This window comes from Macaca thibetana, chromosome 2 (genome assembly GCF_024542745.1).
Source record: "Macaca thibetana thibetana isolate TM-01 chromosome 2, ASM2454274v1, whole genome shotgun sequence".
NCBI lineage: Eukaryota > Metazoa > Chordata > Mammalia > Primates > Cercopithecidae > Macaca > Macaca thibetana.
The window spans coordinates 17,281,987-17,308,323 of NC_065579.1; the positions used below are offsets into that span (position 1 = coordinate 17,281,987).

Here is a 26,337-nt window from a genome sequence, read left to right on the forward strand (position 1 = left end):
GTAAAAAGGTCCTAAGGGAATTCCACTTTAAACATAAAGCCTGTTGGAAGAATGACAAAGCTGCACTCACTAATTAAATTTAAATTTACAATAGGAACATGACTGAAACTAAAATTCCAAGGGCTTGCTGGAGCAAATACAGTGAGAAAATTTTACTCTAAAGACCAAATATTGAGCCTTTTGCAATATTTCACCTTTTACCACCTCCTTTTGCACATTATCATAAGGTAACAACATGCCTACCACTCCCAACCATTTCCCTTTTCCAAACTTAAAATTTTGCAGAGGTACACACACAGAGAAAGTTGAAAGTGGACTGGAAAAAGGGATTCACTTATAGAACTCTTAAATGTCAGGACAGAGCTGAATGAATGGGCAGTGGATCCTGTTCACCACAGCTGCCCTAAAATAGGTTCCTTCAGCTGATGACCTGGCTCAGGCATCATATTTAGCCTGGGGCTCCTCCGGGTGGATGAGGCTCTGCGAAGTGGTTACTCCAAAGAACGCGACGCTGGAAAGGTCACCAGGCCAAGAGCCACTTATCTGCCTTGCCCAGCCTGTATCCTAGGAGGGCTGGTAGGGTGCTCCCTGCCTTTTCCTACCCAAATTACCCACGTTCCTACACACTTTCCCACCCCTTCCCCTCAAAGGCGGAGAGACCCTGGCCCTGGGTCAAGCCTGTGGCAACGCAGCCAGCAGCGCTCCAAATATTAAGAGAGCCGCGGGCTGCAAAAGTCTGGCACTGGAGCCTGGGATAGCAAAGCGAAAGGAGCACGGAGCGCGCGCGTCCTCGTCCCTCCCTTTGCACTGGTGTGCGCTCCGCGGCTGCCTGGTGCACCTGCGGGTCCCTAGGGGGGCGCTGCCTCAGCAACCACCGTCGCCGCCCAGACTGCGGGAGCCGCGCCCGGGGCAGCCCGGAGTGGGGGAACGGAGATGAGCAGCGACTCGGACCACCAGTGCCCTGTAGACGGTAACGACCCAGCGCGGCTGCGGTTTTTGTCCTTAAGCTCCCTTGTCTGGATTTTAATCTCCTTACTTTTTGACCTGGGGACTAGAAGTTTGGTTATTTCCTTGTAAAGCGGCTGGGGTGGTAGAAAGTCCCCATCTTCATGGATTTTTTGCACCATTTTCCGTACCTAAAATGTTATCATTATTTAGAATCAAATGAGTTCACTTTTATAAAGCGCGAAGAACCGCGCCTAAGACATAATGGGGTTTTGTTAAATAGATACGTATTGAGATTTTACTGCTTGGCAAACTGCTGCACGTTTCCCTAGTTAGACTGGAAATACCTGCCCTGTAAAAAAGATGATTTTGCTTCTTTTTTGGGGAACAAGGACAGCATCATCCCAGGCCTGTCACCTGCAGCCAGTTATTCTATAAACAAGGGTTAAAAGAGGCTACCCTCATCTCAGAGTGCGTGATGCCCTTAATGTTCTTTGGATCAGAGCTGCGAGTTAAGAACAGGGACGTTAGTTGTTTGAAGATCTTGTGCAGCAGGATTCCCCAAACTGTCTTTATAAAACTCGGGTGTCACTTAGTTCTACTTCGGTAAAATAATAGTTACTCCTTCTTTGAAAGGTGATCATTATTGTCCTTCAGGTATTCTCACTAATGAGTTGTTGACCTTTTAGGAGTGATCCTCCAGGAATAACTCCTCTTTGTATCAATAACCTTTTTGAACTGTGCTGAACACGGCTTAATGAAGCCTCAAAGCTGAATCTCTCTGGGGGCTTCTGCTCAACAGGTAGGTCAGGTAACTCAGCTAGGGTTCCCTGCAGATCAGTCATATTCAGGGCTGGGAATTTTGCACAGTGGTTGGTGAAGCAGAAGCCATTTTTCTGAAAGAAACACTTCACCTTTTATTGTCCCAAGGAGAGTTTCCAGCATAACTGTCCTGACGCTCTTTTAAAAAAAAAAACTTTAAAAGTTGTGTTATTATTATTTTTACATATGGCATAAAACCTGGTACTTAGAAGTAGAAAGTTAGAATAGTGGTTACCAGAGGCTGGGGAGGGGAGAGACAGGGCTGTAGACATGTAGGTCAATGGGTATAAGGCTGCAGTTAGACAGGAAGAATAAATTCCAGTGTTGTATTTCACAGTAGGGTGAATATATTTAATGATAATGTATTGTATATTTCAAAAAAGCTAGAAGAGAGGATTTCCATGTTCTCACCACAAAAGAGATGACAGGTATATGGTAATTACCCTGATTTGGTCATTAAACAATGTATATGTGTGTTGAAACATCACATTGTATCCCATAAATAGGTACAATTGTTATGCTTCAATTAAAAACAAAATAAAACTTAAAAAGAAGAAAAGCAGCTGACACTTTAAACTGCTAAGGCTTTTTGTCAGACTCTTATGTTCCTAGGGTCAGCACATACTTATTTAAATATTTGGCTAGGCTGGGCATGATGGCTCATGCCAGCACTTTGGGAGGCCAGGGTGGGCAGATCACTTGAGGTCAGGAGTTTGAGACCAGCCTGGACAACATGGTGAAACCCCATCTCTACTAAAAATACAAAAAATTAGCCGGGCATGGTGGTGGGTGCCTGTAATCCAGTACTCGGGAGGCTGAGGCAGGAGAATTGCTTGAATTTGGGAGGTGGAGGCTGCAGTGAGCTGAGATTTGTGTCACTGCACTCCAGCCTAGGTGACAGAGCAAGACTTCATCTCAAAATAAATAAATAAATAAATATTTGGCTTTTTGAGAACAGATTGAAAAGCATAAATTAGATTATTTAAGAATCCTAATACAGGAGACTTTTTATGTGAATGAAGGATGGTCAGAATAATTTTTTCTGACCTTAACCCTGCTCTGTTTTGATTGTTTTTAACCTTAATTCTTGTTTTAAAGCCATATAGCATAGTCTTTAGAAATCTGATAGGAACGTTTTTTAAATAAAGTAAAATAACAAGGTATCTACTTTTCCTAAATTAAGCATGTGCCTTGTAGCAAAGCATGTCTGTAGCTTGTGGTGACTTTGGTAGCTGAATATATGATTTATAAATAGTAAAGTTCAAAGTTTGCCTTAAATCTGAATTTCTGAAAATACCAGAATTCTTGGGTTGCTCTCTGGTTATCCTTGAGCAGGTGATAAGGCAGCAACACACCTAATTATGCCAAATGCTTGCTATGGCATCTTAAAAGAGTACAAGATAACTATCTGTCAGACTTAGTAATCCTCCAAGTATGTATGATGAAATCCTGAAGGTAACACTGGATTAGGATGTTAAATGATATCTTGTCTTAAATTCTCTTGTTGAATATCTGTTACAGACCTATACATTATGGAAGAATACCATAGGGAATCCTGTTGCAGATAAAGAATTCTTATTCTTCTCTTTATGCTTTGATATCGTTTATGATCTTGCTGTAGTACATGCAAGAGAGGTTTAAGCAATTAGTTATATCAGATTCAAATTTTCATTATATTAAAAATGAATGATTCTTCAGACTCAAATAATGTTTTTTTCTCTATCACTTGAAATAACAGCACAACCTTCCATTCTTCCTGAATAGCTTTGATTCTTGTTAAACCATGTTTAAAGAGAAGTAGAATTCTAATTTTCATGATGGGTCAAAAATTTGTTGTTGAAATGCTGGCTTTTATATACCGTTGTAAGACTGGCATGTTGTAATAAAATTGAAATCATGAAATTTGGGACCAAAACTTCTGTATTTTTTTGCCCCCTCTAGATTTTTTCTCTTTTTCTCTGTGACTTTTTCACTTTTTATTTACTTCTTATCATTTAAATGAAACCCCCAACAGGCAAAATTCATCACTGGGTGCCTGGTCCCTACTATTGCTGTGCTGAACTACAAATACTATCTTATCTAACCTTCATTAACAAGTCAGTGGGGATACTATTATGGTCTGCTTTTTAATTTTTATCTTAAGGAAACCAAGGCTTGGAGAAGGTAAAGATCAGTTCTGGGCATTAAACCCAGGGCTCTCACTCCAGAGTCCCACACCCCTACATTCCTAACACCTAATCCCAGACCCTGGCCTATGTTACAGAATATGGGCCAGTGACCTGGAGCAGCCTCCTTTGCCTGCCTGTGCTGGGACCATAGGAAGAACGCTGGAGAAGACCCTGAGATGTGTGTGGCTTTAAGTTCCTTGAAATGACAGTAGCATTCTTTCCTCTTTGAGTGGGAAGGATGAGAGAAAAACTGTCAGTTTTGGGAGGTTCGCACTCGTGGTAGGACTGGATGTGGCAATCCTGATGAGGCAGAGCTCACTGCGCCTCTCAAAGGCATGTATATGTGCTCTGCTGTTTGGTTGCTAAGAATCAAAGCAGCTTGGCTCTGAGGGAAAAGGGCAGCACCCCATGGGATGAATTCTGTAGCAGCCCTTTCTCTTGGGGTAGGTTTACTGATTCTTCCTCTCAGATCACGACAGATGAATCCATTTTATAAAGCAGTACCCTGGGAGCAGGCAGACTCACCATAGCTGTTCTCTATCACTTGAAATAGAGAAGGAAGGAAGAAATAGGAAGGAAGGAAGAAATAGGAAGGAAGGAAGGAAGAAAAATGCAAAGTAAATACTCTAGCCAACAGCCTGTTCAGACTGTGTCTCTGGATACATGATTTAACCTCTATGAGCCTCAGTTTGTTAATTTGTAACGTAGGGATAAAAATATGTACTGTTTAAGATTATCATGAAGATTAGGAATAATATGCAGAATACATGGCAGGTGGTAGGTTATAAATAGACTTATGATGTTCAGAAAATTGTATGTGAAAGTTAATGAGGTTATTGAAATGTGTTAGCACCACGTGATTTTACAGAAAGAGCCCACGGTGATGTTCACGCAACTCCACAGTGCTGCCAAACACAATCTCATACTCACCTATTGATGAAGAATGTCCACCAGCTGTGTGATTACCCCACACTCTATACATTTGGTCTGCTGCTGAGTCTTTGTAATTTGAGCTTTCAGTTTTAGGAAAGAATGAGTAGTTAATATACATATTAAAACAGGAGAATGAATTAAGAATCCAGGTGATTCATAGGGAGGTGATTTTCAGAAAGCAATTTGGTCACTGGTGTAATGGAATTACTACCACAGATGTTTCAAGATTTTTATCTCTGTTCAATGGTTTTTCTACTGTATTTGGTAAAGGTTGTATTGCCCATATCATCATTCTTTTTTAAATGTTTACAATTCTATATATCTATTTCTTGCCTGATGTCTATGAGGGTATGGAACACATCTGTTTATTTACTGCATCCCCAGCATCTAGCAAAGTGCCTGGCACACAGTAGGTACATATATTTGACATATGTTTGTTCAATAAACTCATACACGAATGATTTAGAGAGTGACAAGAATCATGACAGTGCATGATTCCTGAAATCTTAAGTTCTTTTCATCTTTGCATTTAAATCTTAAGTTCATATTCACTTTTGCCTCCTTGAAGCTCTTTATAATAGTAAAAATTAGTAACCATTTACACATCAAAAAAGGGGCATTGTTTGGAACATCTAAATATCTAATAGCTGGATGGCTAAACTAAATTATGATAGAGTATAGAATACTATGTGAATGCATTCCATGTTTGGACAATGACTATACATTGCAAGAGGTTCTAGGTGGTTAGATAGCAAAGAACAGGGGTTGTCTCTAGGTAGATGGGATTGTGGATATTCCTTAAATTCTTTGACTGTATTTGATTCTTATGTAAAGAATTTGCATTGGTTTTACAAGGAGGAAACACAGTATAAGAAATATAAACTATGTATATTATAGATCACTTATACTGTACCACCTGTTACTAGGCACTTAAGGTTGTCTTCTCAACTCATTTTCTAAATTTGCCCTCCTCTAACCCTTTTTGAACATTTCAGTAGTTTCCAACCTCTCAGCATTCCAAAATTGCATAATTGAGTTAAAAGAGATGTGCGATTTAAAAAGAAACTCAAAGTAGGAAAAAAAAGTTAACTGGAATCCAGTGACTACGAATATTAATTTTTCAGCATGTTGCCAGGTTAAATACGTTGCTTTGCTGTAAATCATAGTTAACTTTTGGTCTCATTTCTGCTTTTGGCTTTTCCTTTGTTATATATACATTTTCTGACAGTTCATGAATACCTCCTTTGTAAGTGTTCCCTAATTGGTTCGCATGTGTGCTTGAGGTGTTTGCAAGGTGGCCACTGTTGAGTATCATTTCTTTGTCTGAGAAGGCAGTTCCAGGAACGAGAAACTTTGTAAAGATGGCTTCTGATATGGTTTGGCTGTGTCCCTACCCAAATCTCATCTCGATTTGTAGTTCCCATAATCCACACATGTCATGGGAGGGACCTGGCGGTTTTATAAAGAGCAGTTCCACTGCACATGCCGTCTTGCCTCCCATCATGTAAAACATGCCTTTGCTCTTCCTTTGCCTCCCACCATGATTTTCTTTATGGATTACCCAGTCTTGGGTATTTCTTCATAGCAGTATGAAAATGGACTAATACAGCTTTTCTCTTTTTTTAAATTAACATTTGGGAATAGAGGTATGAATGAGCAAACTTTTAATATTACACATTTATATATATTGCAGAAATTTTACTGTTGGTTCTACACCATTTCTGGGAGCATATGACATTGTTTTCTTTCTAACATCTGGTTGCTTCTTTGGTTTTCTGACAGAAGTGGAATTCAGAGTCCCTTTTCCCAGGATCCACCAGCCACATCACTTTTTCTTTCATGTAGGGAACTCTTTCAGTCTTAAAGGAAAGCCCTACTTCATTTTTAATATTTTCCCTCATAGGCACTCTGATAAAGTTGCATGCCCTTCATACTGTCTCCTTGTTGTTATGCAGCCCTAATATACTCCTTCTCTTGAAAAAGGGAGTAAGAAGTCCTAATCTCTTGATTTGAAGGTGATACCCCTATTGCATCCCACTTGGGGATAATAGGTATGGAATGGGAAAAATCCTGAAAAAAAATCTCAAAAATAGAATCTGTCCCCACTAAACCTACTGCTAGCACTCAGGGGTTTGGAACATCCCTCTTCTCTCTCCTTCCCACTTGGTTTTCACTATGAGCTTCTGAGGATTCCTGAGTCTCCACAACTCTATAATGGTGGTCCTGTTTTCTGTTTATTAAACTTTTTTGAATTATGAGGGCTGCACACATAGAACACCCACATATTATTTTGTACACTTGTAACCACCACCCAGAAGAGGAAATATAATTTTGCCATTATCTTAGAAGGTTCTTTTATGTGCCTTATTCCCAGAGCTCTTTTTTCCCCTAGAAGTAACCAGGATCTTGATTTTGATAGCACAGTTGGCCCTTCATAGCTGCAGTTTCTGCATCTGCATATTTAACAAACTGCAGAAGGAAAATAAAATCAATAAAAACACAATAAAAAAGAACACAAAAACAATACAGTATAACAACTACTTACATAGCATTTACATTGTATTAGGTATTATGAATAATCTTGAGATGATTTACAATATACAGGAGGATGTGCATAGGTTATATGCAAATATACCTTTTCACATAGGGACTTGAGCAGTCTCGGGTTTTGGTATCCATAGGGGACCTGAAACCAATCCCTTTTGAATACCAACCATTGACTGTCATTACTTTCTGGCATTTTAAAAATAGTTTTACGATTCATATATGCATTCCTAGTTATAACAATTTAGTTTTACCATTTAAAAACTATGATATGTCTTTTTAATGTATAGATTCTCTCTCATTCTTTTCTATTCTTAAAACTTACCTGTTGAAGAACCTGGGCCATTCAGCTTATAAAACTGACAATCTGGGTTTCACCACTTTTGTGCCCACGGTTCAACATTTTCCTGAAGATTGCCTCTTAGTCTCTTTTCTGTTGCTTATAACAAAATTCCCTAAACTGGATAATTCACAAAACATAGGAATTTCTTACAGTTCTGGAGGCTGGGAAGTCCAAGGTCGAGTGGGTGCATCTAGAGAGAACCTTCTTGCTTGTGGGGATTCTTTTTGGTATCCCAAGGTGGTGCAGGGCATTACATGGCAAAGGGGCTGAGAGTGCTAATGCACTAGCTTAGGTCTCTCTTCTTCTTCTTATAAAGCCACCAGTTCCCTTCCCATGATAACCCATTAATTCACTAACTCAACAATCTATAAATGCTTTCTCAAAGATCCAGAGGCCTCACGATCCAATCACCTCTTAAAGGCCCCACCTCTTAGTACTGCCACATTGGGAATTCATTATCAACATGAGTTTTGGAGGGGATATTCAATCCATAGCACCTTCTTTTTAACTCCAGTTTGTACCACCCCAGAGTGTCCTCCTTCTCAGTCCTTGACTGCACATGCTAAGTACTCTATTAACTAACAGGTATAACAAGGTGAGGTGACACACCATGTTGGAGTCCAGGCTCTACCAGTTACTGAAGTCTAGGCACTGTGGGCACTGAACTATGTCCTTGGGTATGCTGCCCCAATTCTGAGGTCCAGCTTCCTTATCTGTAACTAGTAACAGAACCTGCCTCACAGAGTAGTGGTGAAGATGACATGAGAGGATATCTGTAAACACTTAGCACTGGCTCATTCTGTATGTGCTCTCTCCATATTAGCTGCTGTTATTATGATTATCATTAAGTAGAAAGAAGTGGCAGACAACATTTGTACTGAAGCTCCAGTGTACCCTATTAACTCCATGTCCCTGGTTTTTTCCACTGTCTTATGCTGCCTGCCAGGAGCTCTAGGCTGTGACCTTGCACACAACAATACAGATTGGGACCTAGAAGCTCCATTCAGGCTGGGTGCTGCAAAGCAATCAGAGTTGTCTAGTCCTTTCTGTATAACGCAGTTGTAGCGAGCAAAGAATTACAACATGAATTATTAGCATAAAGCTAACCCCCATGCTGAGAAGTTTGCGTTCTACTTCAACAGGCTCCAACAGCACTGTTTAGGTCAGAGTCCCCTCCCCTTCAATGAAGCCCCTTTGTCAGACATTGCTGTCCCACCCCACTCCCCATCCCTTGCCCTTGCCCTTGCCCTGTCATCTTCTCACCAGCCCAAGTTTGCTCTTGTTGTGCCCATAGTTTGTTCTTTATAATGCAAAACTACACAGTTACTCCTGGGGGAGGGTCTTGCTTACTTCTGCAGAAACCATGGATGCTGTAAAAATTAGTGGTGAGAAATCAACACCTTGTCTTTTGGTGTGCAGAAATGTCTACATATCACTTCTTCTGTTGGACATATCCAGTCCTCTTGACTACAGTACATTCCGTAATCTAATCCTTAAATTCCAGAAAAAAGCATGAAGTCATTTTATCATCTATTGGGCTTCTTATTAGGCGATCGAGTCTTTTATTGAGCTCTTCATATTCAACTCTTCAGTTCTTGTGTTAGCTTCATTAACCATTATAATGATTGGTAAAAATTGATGTTCTCATTTACCAATTAGTTCAAATATTAGTAATTTTCATTGTGATGCATTATGGGGCAGTTTTACAGACTTATATATTAAGCCTTTTGTTGACGTATATTTAGAATTTTTCAAGTTTATTGCTAGTCTGTTTTTGGTCTCTTTATTAATTTTCTGGCAATTATTTCTTTTCTCTGCCAATAATGGTAAAATATTCATATTTGTTAAATGCTTAGAAATAAATATTAATTTAAAAACATAGGCTGGGCACGGTGGCTCATGCCAATAGTCTCAGTACTTCAGGAGGACAAAGGAGGAGGATCACTTGAGATCAGGAGTTCAAAACCAGCCTAGGCAGCATGGTGAGATCTCATCTCTATTAAAATACATAAAATGTAATTTTATAAAAAATGTATAAAAATGTAAATGCTGACTTATTTACATTATAGTAGATTGAAAGGGTTTATATAGAAGTCTGTTTTGTTGAAAAATAATCATCCATTTATACATATGAAACTGGAATTGAAAATATTTACATGTAGGAATTAAAAGTAGTTGTGTGTGATTGGGTGGATAATGGAATTTTTCTTTAGATTCATCTGCTTGTCTGTATTTTCCATAATGAGTTTGTATTGTTTCTGTTAAAAAGAAAAAAAAAAACTTGGTAGGGATGGAGCTTTCATTTTGCTTAAATGCTTTTCTCACTTTAGGCCAGGCTTTTTAGCTTTATCCATCTGGTTTTGGTTTTCATCATCATCTTATACAGGCATGAATGTTATTCTATTGTTTAAAAAATTCTTACATTGGAATCTAAAATGTTTTCTAATTAATCCCCTCTTGCTGGATACTTAAGTTATTTTAACATCTTTAAATCATAGATAAGACAGAAGAAAAAATAATTGAATGGAAATTAATTAAAAATATAGAAGCAAAAAATGGAGGAACACTGCAATTCTGGAAAAAGATTAATAATGTTTTAAGGTGGAACATGCCAGAATTACTAATCCCTGGAAATCAGTAACTGGAAATACTTATTTTTACCAATGATCATCTTGACCAATTTGTATTTGGTTAAGTTGGTATTGAACAAATACTAGATGCTTGTCAGGACAGCAAAGGGGAAAAACAAAGTTTGAGCATTATTCTGATATGGACTGAGGTGTGGGTTCTGACTCTAATAGCAATGAGCCATCAGTTCACTCCCCCATACAATAAAAGTGATAAGAAACAACACTACTTACCTCCTAGGGTTTTCTGAGGGTTGATAGAGAATATATGTTAAGTATCTGGCACATTAATAAGTATTTCCTGCCTTCCTCCCTCAATAAATATTTATCACATTGAATTCTATGTATACATATGCATGAAAATCTCTGGGGAGTATGATTTTTAATAAGGATTCATTTAAATATGTCCTCCAAACCAAATAACAAATGCAATGTATAATGAGGAAGGGACACCTTTGACTTTTAGCACTTGTAATAGAATAACTGAAAAAGGGCGGTATCAAAGATTCTTTCTGCTCAGAATGGAAACAGCACAAATAGAAAATATAATAGAAAAATCAGTGTAGGAGATAAATAGATTAGGTTTTTTTGGCTACTAATGAAATTATGGTGGTTGAAGTTGGTATCTTCCTGAACCTGTGCTCAGATTCGATCTCTCATGGATTTAGGGAACTGAATTTCGTTCTGCTTCTATTGCCACCACCACTTTAAGGACTGTCCCTTCAACAGGTGCTGCAGACTTGCACAGGAAGGGAATAACAGATCACCAATATGAGTTTTTGCCTGATGCTCATTTTGGAAGAGTATATCACGAAGTTCTCATGCAATGGGATTGTCTCGGGGAAGGCATTTTCCTTCCCCAACTGGGCTACATCTCAGGTCCCCAGATGTGGTTCAAACACTCTGCTTAATGTTGTCTGATCTGTGACTACTGTGGCTGTGGCTGTGGCTGTGGCTCTTCAAGTTGGAGATGGACCGCAGAAAGTGGTGTCCTCAGACCCACCAAGATAATATGGAATGCATCCCTCCTGTTCCCTTCCTGTTCCTTATTGGCAGTGGAATAGCAAAATTTTGCAGACTAAGACGTGCAAGCATTTGGAGTTGGATGAGCAAATAGGATATTTAGAGTTGAAGGACTTAGACAAGTGGGATACCAGTTGTCTTTACACAGCTCTCTCATTGTTAATCTCTTAAAAAACCAATTAAAATTTTTATTTAAAAACTTAAAATGTTTACAATAGCATAAAAAATAGTAACAAGTCCAATGAAGGAGATTAAAGACTTATATACTAAAAACTACAAAATATTGCTAAAAGAAATTAAAGATACAAATAAATGAAGAGACGTATTGTGTTCATGGATTAAGAAAATTGTATTTAGATATCCATGCTACCCAGAGCAATGTGCAGATTTAACACAATCTTTATCAAAACCCAAATGGCATTATTTTTGCAGAAATATAAAAATTTACCCTTAAATTCACATGGCATTTCAAGGAATCTGAAAATCCAAAATGATTTTAAAAAGAAAAATAAATTTAGAGGACTCACACATTCAGATCTGAAAATACTACAAAGCTATAGGAATCAAGAGTGTGGTACTAGCATAAAGACAGACATACGTATAGATAAATGGAATAGGATAGAGAACCAGAAATAAACCCTCACATATACAGTCAAATGATCTTTGATAAAGGCTAGAAGACCACTCTATGAAGAAAGAACAGGCTTTTCAATAAATGGTGCGGGGAAAACTGAATATCCACATGCAGAAGAATAAGGTTGGATCTTTTTATTATACTGTATATAGAAATCAACTCAAAATGGATTAAAGATGTAGTGCAAGACCCCAAAATATAAAATTTTTATAAGGAAACAAGAAGGGAAAACCTTATGACATTGGATTTGGCAATGATTTCTTGGATATGACACCACAGCACAGGCAAAAAAAGCAAAAATAGACAAATGAGACTACATCAAACGTAAAACCTTTCATGCACCAAAAGACACAATCAACAGTGAAAAGGCAATCTATGGGATTAGAGAAAATATTTTCAAATAATACACCTGATATTATTGTGAATATACAAAGAACTCCTACAACTCAAAACAAAATAATTGTATCACTCAACTTAAAAATGGGCAGAGTACTTGAAAAGACATTTCTTCAAAGATGATACAAAAATAACCAACAAATGTATGCAAAAATGCTCCCTATCACTAATGTTAGAGAAATACACTGAAACCACACTATCACCTGACACCTATTCAGATGGCTACTATTAAAATAAAACCACCTGAAAGTAACAAGTGCTGGAGAGTATGTGGACAAACTGGAGCACTTGTACACTGTTAGTGACATTGTACAATGGTGTAACTGCTATGTAAAATAGCATTAAAAATGAAAAATCAAAAAAATAGAAATAGAACTACCACATCCAGCAATTCTGCTTCTGAGTATCTACCTCGAAAACTGAAAACAGGGTAAAGAGATATTGGCACACCAATGTTCATAGAAGCACTATTCACGATAATAGAGACGTAGAAGCTACAGAAGTGTCCATCAATGGAAGAATGGATAAACAAAATGTAGTATATACATACAATGGAATATTATTAAAAAGGGAGGAAATTCTGTCAGTGCTATAATATGGATAAATCTTCATGACATTATGCAGGGTGAAATCAGTCACAAAAAGACATACTATGTAACTCCATTTATGTGATGTATTTAAAGTAGTAAAATTCATAGAAACAGAAAACAGGATGGTGATTTTCGGTAGATTGTGAGGGGGGAAGTGGAATTATTCAATGACTATACAGTTTCAGTTTTGGAAGATGAAAACGTTTTGAACATCTGTTTCACAATGTGAAACATTGTTATATATGTCCAAATAAACAATGTGAATAGACTTATAACACTACTGAGCTGAACACTTAAAAATGGTTAAGATGGTAATTTTTATTATTCATGTTTTACAATAAAAATACCTAATTAAAAAAATATTTTAAGGATAGAAAAGTGTGTAAAACTATTTAGAACTTTCCTTGTCAAACTGTCTTAGTCTATTTTGTGCTGCTATAACAGAATACCACGGAACGGGTAATTTATAACAATTGTATTGGCTTACTGTTCTGGAGCTGAGAAGTCCAAGATTGAGGGGTCAGCATCTGGGGAGCCTTCTTGCTGTGTCATTCGATGATGGAAGGTAGAGAGGCAAGAGAGCAACAGGGGGGCACACTCTTGCCTTTGTAGCAACTTCAACCTCCACCCATGAGGCTGGAGCTCTCACGACCTAGTTATTTTTTATGGTATTTCAAGGTCCCACCTTTTAATGTTGTTACAATAGCAATTAAATTTCAACATGAGTTTTTGGAGGAGACAAACATTCAAACCATAGCAGTCACTGATCAAATTTATCATTTTTTGTTGTATTTTGACATTGCTAGACAGCACTGGTCATAATGTAATATTTCTAAAGAGTAGAGATGTGTCCAGTTGTTTATTTGTCCCTTCATTGAACAATCTCAGACGGCTGTTCTTGAGTTCTCACATCTTTTTTTATACTGTTGCCATCTCCCTCCATCAGGGTCTCCCATGAAGGTCAGTGATATTTTCTTCCTTCTCTTGAATTCCAGTAGCATCCTTAACCACTATTTGATGCTTTTGTGTATTGCATTTAACAAGCTTGGTCATCATTTTATCTTCTAGTTTTTTAGCCCACAAAAGGTTGGAATTACATATAGCGTAATTTGGGTTGCCTCTGAAAATGTTAAGAGGATCTACTATAAGAGTTTCAGTATCTGTTACTTTCACATTGTTCTAATTTTTGGCATTCTTCTGTATTCTTGCATATGTTCTAGTTATATGATTTTATCAGATAAGAAGCTTGCACACACAGTGTATGTAAATGAAAATATTTTTATGTAAATGTATACATGCATAATTACAATTTATGCCCATGATTTGTAAAAGCTGATAATATTTTATTGCTCAAGAGATACACATATAAACAGAATTGCCAGATAAGTCCCAGTTGAAAGGAATATTATAGCTTTCTACTCACTTACCTGCACTGGGAATGTGATTGATCTCTAGCCCTTAGCTAGGAAAAGGACAATGCCTATGCTTTCTTTCCTTACTTTCTCCATTTTCACTGCTCTCATAAACAATACTACTAAGAGTTCATAGTACAGCTTAAAGGGGGTGGCCAATTATCTTTCACTCTTTTTTATACTGCATGTAATTTTTTAAGAGCTTTCTTGAGGTCTAATTTGTATTCCACACAATTCACCAATTTGAGAGTACAATTCCATTTTTAAGAAATTTACAGTTATTTAATCCTCATGTCCATAAAATTTTAGAGTACAGTCATCCCTCAGAATCTGCAGGGAATTGGTTCCAGGACTTCCTGTAGATACCAAAATCCACAAGATGCTCAATTCCCTTATATAAAATGGCATAGTATTTGCATATGTATTAGTCCATCCTCAAACTGCTATAAGGACATACCTGAGACTGGGTCACTTATAAAAAAGAGGTTTAATGGACTCACAGTTCCACATGGCTGGGGAGGCCTCACAATCACGGCAGAGGCAAAGAAGGAGCAAAGGCACATCTTATATGGCAGCAGGCAAGAGAGCGTGGGCAGGGGAACTGTCCTTTATAAAACCATCAGATCTCATGAGACTTATTCACTATCATGAGAACAGCATGGGAAAAACTCACCCCCATGATTCAATTAATTCCCACCAGTTCCTTCCCATGACACATGGGATTTTGGGAACTACAGTTCAAGATAAGATTTGGGTGGGTACACAGACAAACCGTATCAGCATATAACCTGTGCACATCCTCCTGTATACATAAATCATCTCTAGATTACTTACAATACTTAATGCAATGTAAATGATATGTAAATAGTTATATTTTATTTTAAAAATTGTATTTTTATTGTACTGTCATTGTTGGTTTTTAAAAATGTTTAATATTTAAAAGTATTTATTGAATCCATAGATGTAGAACTCAGGCAGAGGACTGTGTTTTCATGTATGTATTTAAAAAATTACTGTGCTTTTCTTCTGCTGCTTTTATGAATACCTCTTCCTTTATGCCAGCAGTGTCTGGCTGTGAAAGATTCTGATCTTAGTAAGTAGAATGCAAAGAGAAAGGCAGTTACTGTTTAGATTCAGGCAGTCAAAATAGGAGTTTCAAAGCAAAACAATAGTTTTATCATTCCAGCTATTGCATTGGGCTTTCTACATTCTTTTATTTTCCCTTTAACTTAACTAATTTTGCCTAGAGAACCAAATTATGGAGTTTTTTTCCTGGTGCAAAAAAGATATTTTTGTGTACGTTCAATGGCTATCCATGAGGCTAGCATCAAGAAAAATTAACATTTAATGCAGGCAAAGTCACTGAAAAATCTCCATTTCTGGCAAGAAGTGACAATGAGAGGAGGAAGAAGGATTAAGCAAGAGAGGCGAGTGCAGAAATGCACATTCTTGATTTCTTATTACTTGGGATGGAAGCAGGGGTGGAGTAGTATTTTACTACTTTAAATACATCACATAAATGGAGTTACATAGTATTTGTCTTTTTGTGACTGACTTCACTCTGCATAATGTCATGAGGGTTTATCCATATTATAGCACTGACATAATTTCCTCCCTTTTTAATAACATTCCATTGTATGTATACACTGCATTTTGTTTATCCATTCTTCCATTGATGGACACTTGGGTAGCTTCTACCTCTTTACCATTACCATTAGTAAAACTAATGGTAGTTTTATGGAAATAAGGTAAGTAACAACATAGGCCTTTATCAGTTTCTCTTGGAGGAGATCACCTTGCAGACTTATCAAAGCCAAAGTGATGGCTCACTAAAGTGGGATGGAGAGGGAGAGCCTGTATTGATCTCTTCAAGGGGTGGAGATAATTCAGAAAAGCCCTTTTCATCCTCAGAGGAAGGTAGATTAATTGAGTACCCTTGGTCCTCCCAATGGGCTTTCTCTGATGAGGATGAAGGCAAAAACTATGGGATGCATTTGCTTTACTGGGGAGCCAAGGAAGGATGGGGCATAAGCCCAGAAATGTCTATTCCATCACCAAAAGCTAAAGTGAGACAACCTTATCCAGAGAGAACCCTAGTCTATGACTAACATGAGAGATAAGAGGCCATGAGTATGCATCTCACATGACTGCCAGGTGTGAATGGAGTCAAGATGTAGACAAGCGAGATCGCCCAGGGACAAAGGTACCAGTCAGTGCACACTGCAGTAATCCAAGGACTCCACCACTCTTCCTCCACTCTGAGGTTGAGTGAGACATTCTTTTCTCCCCATGTACCTAGAAGTCATCAAGAAAATATTAGAAGTGGAAATCTGAGATAACATGTTCAAACAGTTAAACAGAACATTGCCTCAACGAATTGTTTAACTTATTATATATGTTTTAACCAGATTGGACAAAATAAAATAAATTTTGTTACCTTTTTTTCAGCAATATGGGCTCATGTGGAAGACAAGATTAATTAAAGAACATAATAAGGATACTATATTTTCTCTATATACCCTAGTGTCCTAAAAATAATAGTACCACAACAGGCTTAAAACAAATGGAATTGACTGCTTCAGCTAGTACCACTGCCACTGGCACTGTCTTGGGAGAAGTGCAGTTGCCAAAGGTAAATATGTGCAAAGCTGGGTCTCAGGCCTCTGAGTGGAGTGTCCTATGGTAAGTGAGTCTCACTAGATTAAGTTATGTATTTTGTAAAGAGGGAAAAGAGATGGGTGTCAAATGTCTATCAGTCTTCTTATAATTTAAGTCAAAGTATTCATGTATTCATCCAGCCTACAAACTCTTTGTTTAAAGAAATTTTACACAGATACTTGAGATAAAATTGCGTTTCTATACCTAAAGTAGGCCTCATGGGCCTAAAAGACTACCTGCTCATGTTCTCCATCACTTCCTTCCCCGAGCTACTTCCATGAAGGTCCTGGACGATTTTAGAAATTTATGGTTCTGAAGAGCACTAATAAGGACCACTTTTAGAAACGGTAGCATGTGATCTTTGTTAGTTACATGAATAAGAACTTAACTTTAAAAAATAGGCTTTAGCTGTACAATCACTGTTAGAGTGACACGGTGTTTTGTAGAGCATTATTTAACTGAGAGTATCATTTAACCAGAAAGGTTAAAGTACTTGAAGCCACAGAGCTACTTAGGGGCCAGAGTCAGGGCTAAAACTCTCTCACCCAGACTCCAGAGGGTTCCTTTTGTGCATATCACCAGGGCAGGTAATTAAAATAAGAAACAAAACCTGTAAGATACTGATCAAATCATACTGGGAATTCATGTGTGTTTCTACCAGCATCTGAGATTTTTTGGTGTAGTGCTTAATAATTTCAGCATTCAGAACTTTCTTCATGTTAAATATTGTAGAGCAACTATCTAAATTACTTGATGACAGCAAGCCACTGTTAAATATTAAAATATATTATGGTTAAATATTAAAATCTATATGGTTAATACTACATCATTAACCATCTTAAATTTCCACACTTCAGTTTTTGTCCCTTTAACAGACAAAAGTCAAATCAAAGTCCTTCCTTTGCTGATGTTAGCTGGTAAGCCTATTCCCATCTCAGCACTGTGTGTGCTGTGTTGTTTGATCTTCTAATACTTTGTATTGACTTACAAAATCAATAGAGACGTAGTTGGCATTTTATGACATACCTGATTTTTCAGATGCTATGTGGGCCAAAAAATATACCCAAGCAACGTATTTCCTTCATATGCCTTTTCATCATGGTATATGTCATGACACTCAGTTTTATTTCAGTACCTAATTTGTATGATGCAGTGATAGAGGAGAAAGAAAATTTATGAAAAATTGGATTTCCTAATGTTAGTCAGTGGCCTTATTTTTCAAATTGATGGTACAAAAAAAGAGAATTTTAGAAAGTAATTGTAGAACATAAGTCTGATGACAGTTTTGCCCAAAATTGTTCAATATGTCATCTTAGCATTTGTTCTTTTATTGTTTCATGTGTGTTAGTCCAATCTTTCTGGTAAGAGAGGCTACATAGTTTAATGGAAAGAGAAGAGGTATTACAATTGATCATAATTTGAATATCAGCTTTGCTATTTACTATTATCAGCTATGTGACCTCCATAGCGTTAACTGACCTCTCTGATCCTCATTTCCATATTTGTAGAACTGGGTATACTTGCTTTATAGGGTGCTATGAATATTTGTCCAAAAACATGAAATATAAGTGCCTCGTGCAGTGTCTTTCTGGTCCACTGGGATTCAAAATATAAAAGGTATTTGTTAGGTTTTTCAGAATCAGGCTCTGAATCAAGAATTAGAATGTGGGTAGTTACTTTGTAAGGTGATTTCAGGGAGACAGCCAAATAGAGGATGCGTAATAAAGTAAGGTATCTATCACTGTGGGTAACTGAAACTTAATCCTGCTGGGTAACTCTGGGTGTTAATGAAGACAGACATTAGTATTATCGCATGTGAAGAGCAAGAAAGCTGGCTATTAATACATCAGTTTCTATCACTTACCGGTTGAAGGATGCTGAGCTATGGGTATTTAATTTTCAGAGCTTCACACTTGGCACTTAAGTGGGCATTAAAGAGAAATTAGAGAGCCTGTGCGTGGAAGAAACATCTGAAGAAACACTACTCCATTTCTGTTATTTTTTCCATTGATGAACTTTTGTTTTCTTGGCTCCCCATGAAAAGGCATGTTGAAACCACCTCATACTTGTTCATCACAAATGTTAAATATTCAGAAATGTTGTGAGCCAGTTTTAAAATTGGCCCTGAAATTAGCCATGATTGGGGTCTTTACACCATAGAAATAGGTAAATGCTACCAATCAGTCTTTTCTTCAGAAACCAATTTATCAGTACACATTACTGTCCTTATCCTATCTCTTTCCATAAATAGAGAATAGGGGTTACAATCATAGGCTTGAGAATCATATAGACCTATTCGAATTTGATCTCTGATACCTTTTAACTGTGTAGCCTTGGGCAAGTTACTTAACTTCTCTGAGTTTTAATATTCTCGTCTATAAAATGGGGATGTTAGTATGTAACTTGCATGGCTGTTGTGAAGATTAAATACAGTAACATATAATATGTGCAGAATATTATAGAATATGGAATGTATTATAGGAGTTAGACCTTACACAATTGTAATAGGAACTGAAGAAGAAAACATTCATAAGGGAGAATTGGAAATCAGAGAAAAGTCACAGATCAGCCTTCCTGAAGAACTGGCAAGAATGGCCAAGTTGGAGCTTGTAGGAAAATCTGGAAATCCAGGCATGTCCAATTGCCCAAGTGCAATAGTGAAATGGGCTGGAGAAACTTTTTCCTCTGTGTGAATATCTCTGGGATCAATCATGAAGCATCTAGATGAGAAGAGAAGAGAGTAAGGATAAACTGCAGTATGCTGGCACGTTTGTATCTATCCATCATGGCATTTGACCTCAGAGAGGCTGGGCCACTGCTTCACTTCTGCCAGAGTGTGGAGCTAAGAGCCACAGAGAATATTGGATTAGGAAACCACCCCAGAGGGCAGAATCAGATCCTACTTAATATGTGAAGTATGTGCCCAGTGGGATTTCAGAACTGCTATAAGCCAATGATTACCCTCTGCCTCCCATTCTTTCCTGAGAGTGTCTGCAGAAATTATCCTGGCCTCTATCACTATTGTATGTTGCGTGTGACGTCTGATAACTTGTGTTTTTAGTTTAGGGGTCTCGGGACCAAGAACATAACTGAACAGTCTTGTCCGCCTGTAGACAAGACACACAGACCATGGCATTCTAGACTTCAAGCCTAATTCTATAATGAGATAAGATTTTGGGAGGTCATCATACGGGAATGAGAGGAATTTAAATAATTTTGGTCAGAGACTGGACTATGATAGATTGCAAAATTGGTTTCAGAATCCTTTCTGCCTAGTATGCTTACTACTTTGCAATGTGACACTGCCCTCTGTCATCAAGAGGTGAGCTTTTTTTTTTTCCCTTCTCTATATCCTTGAGTCTGGCTGCTTTTGTGACTTGCTTTGACCACTAGACAGCAGAAGTGATATTTCTGACAAATCATCTGAGATCTCAAGAGGTGCTGTAGCTTTTGCCTTCACTGTCTTCAAAGCTGGTATTACTTTGTGAGGAAGACGAGTCTTATCTTTGATAATAAAAGCCTACATAGAAAGACCCAGCCATCTCAATCTTCCTGGCTGAGCTGAGCTCTGAGTCAGGGCACAGGTTGGATGCAGTTGTGTGAGTGAGCCCAGGCAAGACCAGCAGAATTACCCCGAAGCAATTATGTACGTTGGTGCTGCTTTAAGATACTAAATTTTGGGTTCATTTTTTGGTACAACTATAGATAGCTGATATATCCTTTAAGTAGGTTTTTTTTCTGATTAACTTAACCAGAGTGAATTTAGTTGTATTTTCAAAGAGTTGTTGTTTTGTGTAAATATGCTGCTGTTTACAAAGGACCTACAAAAATATGGCATAGAGTAAGCACTAAATAAATGCTAGCTATGATTATATGAAATGGGTTCTAGATGCTTATGAGAGGTGGAATGTAGATAACACTTAGTGGATCTGGTGAATCTTTAGAAGGGGTTACATGGGCTTCAAGCAATCTCTGTGTCATCAAACCTTGGTTCTTTCAAATTCAAAATGAGGACATTTGCTAACTGATCTGTAAAAGTGCTTGTAAAGCTCTAAGATCCCAAAATCTTACACATAATTGGCCAAAAATATCCTTGGCCCATATCCTAGATGGTTTCAAACCCATATCTCAGTGAATTTCAGTTGAGGAATAACCCAGACCAGCCTTACTATGATCTGTTAGGCAGTGTTCTGCGAGTAATTCATTTCTCAACATGACAGTGGCAGTGAGATGTGTGGGCATTCCCCAGGGCACCTGCATTTGCCACTCCAGTGGTATAATCTATAATGTAGTTTATGTTACTGTGGTGATTCCCAGGAAGCTAAAATTTTCAGGACATTTGCTCCAATTCTGTATAGAGGTGAAACTGAATCTGTGTGGCATAAAAGGATGAGTTTCAGCCACACCCTCTTCACTACTTCACTAAGCAATTCAGCTCTGGCCCCATATTTGCAAACTCTACTCAGCAATGCATTTTTCTTGCAGGTAACAGTGTCCTCCCTCCCTAGAAGGCAGTTTGGACCATCTGTTTTAATTCAAGTGTAGCCCTTGGAAAGGTTTTATTGCCATTCCAATGAGCATCTCAATATGTATTTTCCAATCACATTTAGTAACTCTGTAAAGGAATTTGGTGAGTAGTTTTCTGTATCTGAAGGTGGCCACATGTGAATGTCACAACATGTGTATTGAGAAGCAAGAGAGCTGAGAGTAATTGCCCCCTGTTCACCTATAAAATGATTCACCAAAGCCCTAAGCAGGAGGCAGAACCCTGGGCAAAGATAATCCCCATATCAGAGTTAATCAACAGATGATGCAAATGAGGCACCCATTTCTAGCATTTATTTAAATTTTCATTTAAATTGCTGGTTAAATGGAATGCATTTAAAATCCTGTAGTCAACACTTGAGCAAATTGTTTTTAAAACTATATATTAAATTGTAACACATTGCAATTTAATACATACTTCTAAGATAATTGCTTATTGCTTTAGGAGCACAAAAATGTGTCCAAATAGTTTAGTGTGGTTGATAAGACACAGAAAGCAATATCTTCTTGCTTGCCTTTTTTGGAAAAACAGGAGAATATGGTAATTATTAACATGGGATCTGGAATCAGGCTGCCTGGCTTTGAATTCTGGCTCCACCACTTACTAGCTATATGAGACTTGGGCAATTCCCTTTCTCTAACTTCAGTTTTCTTATCTATAAAATAGAGTTTAAAAAGATATCTTCATCATAAGGCTGTTATGAGAATTAAAGGAAATAATCTATATAAAATATATAGCCCAATACCTGGTCCATTGTAAGTATCCATTAAATGTTAACCACTATTATAAGTGCAGTTATATTTTTGTTTCGTTTATGCCACACTACAACTAGAAAAGCTACTAGAGAAGATAGAATTACTCGGGTGGCTTGTGTCAGTGGCTTGCATTATATTTCTTTTTGGCAGCACTGTCCTGGACTCTTTTTGCTATGACTGCACTATACCCACTGACCTCAAGCATCCAGAATTATACATGGGAAGAATGTTAGAGAAAAAAACAGCATATTTATTGTCTGACAGTGACTGGTTGACCTCCAAGTTTTGGAAAACAGTGTAAATAGATGAGAGACTCTGAAGGTCAAGAGAGTATACTTAGTAAGGTGTGTCTAGTTGATTTTAATTTTCATCAGTTGGAAACCGATGAAAACCAGGCTACTCAGAGTATTCATTATGGCTCTCTAATTTCACAGAGCGCAGAATGACTCTTGCTCACCAAAAGGGGGAATTTATTGAGAGTATCTTAGAAAGCTCACAGAATTAGAGAAAGATAAATAATTATGTCTTAAATAAGACAGAAACCAAGGTGACTCTGGAGATCTGGAAAACTTAGAACTTGGAGATACCTGCAAAAGGGCCTTTATGTAACTGACAGTATTACCAAGACCATGTCCTAGGGGAACTGTGGTTCTAGTTGAGAAGCTAGTTAGGCCAAAAATGCCCTCAAGTAAACAAGCAAACCAAAAACAAGTCTTCTCTTTACTCGGCCCTGAATCTCAGAAAACACAGAAGTTACCATTAAAGCAATGAGTGAAACTTGGTGTTTTACAAAGGTATATAGACAAGAAAAGGATGAAGAATAAGAAAGGACAATCAGCCAAGATGTCAGAGGAGGAAAATGCCAAATGCCAACAGAAACCGTGACTATGGGAGTGACAGTGGTTAATGAAGAGAAGAAGGAAGATATAGTTAGTACAGCTGCTGAGGAAAGTACTGCTCTGTGGTGCAGTAGCTACTGCTGAGCCACATTAAAGCATATGGTCAAGTTCTCTAACCTGTGACTGAAGGACGGGGATAAAATTCACTGAATGGGTATGCTACATCATTTTTTTTTTCATGGAGCCCAATTTCACAAGTTTTTTCAAGCTGAATTTGGACCCATTAAAAAGTTCAAAAGGTTTAGAAATGGGTTAGTGGGTGGAGGTGGTTTAGAGAGCTGCCTTAATATGACAATGTAAGATATACAATTGCAGCACATCATGCTCCTTATTAAGTAATGTTTACTCAAGCAATAGGAGTAAATGTCTCTGAAAAATCTACTCTCCTGGAAAGATTAGGTTATTTAATTCCTGGCCTTGTGCCCAGTGAAAGGAAAACATTATTGAAATTAAAATAAGCAGGGTTTATGGTGTACTGTGTATTTATTGGCTATTGGTAGGGCACTGCCAGCTATTTTTCTGGCTGTTTCAGAGACTCCCTTCTGAGGAGCATGTTCTCTCAGAAGCTGGATGGTGTTTATGGATCTGGCTCTTTGGTTCGTGGGGGTGCCTTGGTGTTTCAGTAGAATCAGAATTATCTGACTGGTATCAGATTCTAACATAACAATCTCATAACATAAAACTCTGGCTGATGGGAACATGTTCGCTCCCAGAAATATTACATGTTCATCTGTGTTTTGCAAGAAAGGAGCTGATGCACAAAGTGATTTTCTCCCATCTTCTGTCACTTTTTATCTAATGATCATTTTTAGAACATAGACTTACTGGAGGACAGAAAAGCTGTCTATCCATGGAGTTGTAGAACTCTTTACAAAGATATGGGATACCTGGCTGAAATTCAGTAACAGCATTGTAGGAGAGAGTGTAAAATAAATGTAAACCTACCATCCTGTCTACTATTTATTTCATTTCTTCCCTCTCCCTGACCTGGATTATTGGCGTCATTTCTTCCTTCAGTTCTTGGTTTCCCACCTAAACTTTACACCAGTCCCACTTCATCTTTCCAAGGCAGTCTTCCTATCCCATCGACAACGTTCAGTGGCCTCCTATTGCCCACTCAGTAAGTAACAACTGAACTCTCAGTTTCTACTGAAGTCCGTGCAAGGTTGGTCTCTTTGCCTACTTCTCGAAAGCTCCTTCCCTCATTTACAGACCCTGCCCTTTGGACAAACAGAAGTACTTGAGGTTCCTGGACAGACACACACACTTTTTTGCCTTAGTTCATGTTGCTTTTTCTGTCATGAAAGTCCATGGTGTGAATCTTGTTTCTATGTCATCATGAGCAATCCCTATGAATTTGTCAAAATGCCGATCTTCCTACGCGCCAGCCACACACTTGTCTAACTTGCTTTCCCCCAGCATTCCCCAGATCAGTACAGGGGGTTCCACATCTATCTCATTGCTCGGGTCTCAAACCTAAGAATTACTTTAAATTCTTCTGCTTTCTTGACCCCTACACATCCAATCTATCAGCAAGTTCCTTAAGCTTTATCACCTAAATATCTCCCAAGTTGCAGCACTTTACTCCATCTCCTCTGTTACCATTCAGACCAAAGTTCCCATTATCTACTGTCTGGACTTCTACAGTAGTGACCTAAGCTTTCTCCCTATTTCCACATCTGTCTTTTGACAGTTCATTCTCTACACGGCATCCAGAGTAATCTTCCATAAATGTAAGCCAGTACACGTTACTCCTCTGTTTAAAACCCTTAAGCGGCTTCCTGTTGATTTTAGAGTAAAATACAACCTGACCTGATCTGCTCCCGGTCCCTATTTCCAAATCTAATTTCACCCTTCCTTTCCCTTGCCCTCACACGTGGGCCACACTCGTCTCTTTCTACTTCTTAACGAGGCCAACTTATTGATTGTTCACATTTTCTGTTCCTTGTTCCGGGATCATTCTCTTTCCATATCTTTTCGTGTCTGGCTCCTTCTCTTTTACAACTCAATTCAGATATCTTCTGCTCAGAAACATTTTTTCCTAATCATATCTACAATAGCTCCTTGTCCTTATTCTATGAAGTCATTTAGGTATTTCCTTTAGAACATTTATTAGAGCCTGCATTATTTTAATAATTTATCTGTTTAACTGCATATATTATCCACCCTAACTAAATGTAAATTTTTCTTGTTCATTGCTCAACCTCGAATGCCTTACACAGAGTTCTGTACATAATAGGCACTAAATATAAGTCTTTGCTGAATGGCTGAATGGAGGTCTGTCTCAAATACCACCTCATCCAGAAGGACTTTCTGCTTCTCACATTCAGAAGCAATACCCTTCTCTGCAATTTCAGTATGTGTTTTGTCTGACTTCATATATCATAATGTCTGCCTTTTGGATAGAATTTTAAGTATTCATAAACATGTCTCATTTCCCTTATTGGATTTTGGGGTTGCCAGCTATGTGTCTGTTTGGTCTTGAAGTTTTCTATAGTGCCTGCCCTAATGTCTTGAACATAGTAGCAATTCAATATTTTATGAATATTTCATGAAAGTATGAATAAGAGAAGTATCTGCTTACTGTGGATTTCAGCTGAGGAGAATGAGCCCAAGAGGAGACTAAAAGAATGATTAAAATTATCTTGTCTTGCTCTTCCTTTTCAAAAAAAAAAAAAAAAAAAATAGATACCCATCTCTTGCTGACAAAGTTGTAAATATAGTTTTCTGTTTACTCCTTTGAATTCATGTTTGTGGATTGGATATGGAAATGGTTCAATCCCTAAGCATTATGATTCTATCAAATCATAGGGCTAGATCCGGGGACTAAGTTGCCACATTTGTCGCCATTACCCAAAGCTTCAGAGCTTCTGTTCTCACTGCTTTGTATTAGTGTTATTTCTTAATATTTATTTCCCATAGTCTTCTTCTTTGTAGGTTGTTCACAGTTACCCTGTCATTGGCATGTCATTTTTAAGACAACTAAAATGGCTTTAAAACCAGTGTGAAATTCAGAAGTGTGGCAAACAATCTATGAGGCTG

At 37.9% G+C, this 26,337-nt stretch overlaps 1 protein-coding gene across 1 annotated transcript in view; it reads left to right on the top strand.

Moving 5' to 3' along the window:
* Positions 1-541: 541 nt before the first annotated feature.
* The window catches only part of GADL1 (glutamate decarboxylase like 1), a 167,185-nt gene continuing 141,389 nt past the window's right edge, over positions 542-26,337 (top strand). The window contains exon 1 of the mRNA XM_050777207.1: positions 542-970. Within this exon, the coding sequence (XP_050633164.1) occupies positions 934-970 (37 nt within the window). The 5' untranslated portion in view covers positions 542-933. The remainder of the gene's footprint in view (positions 971-26,337) is intronic.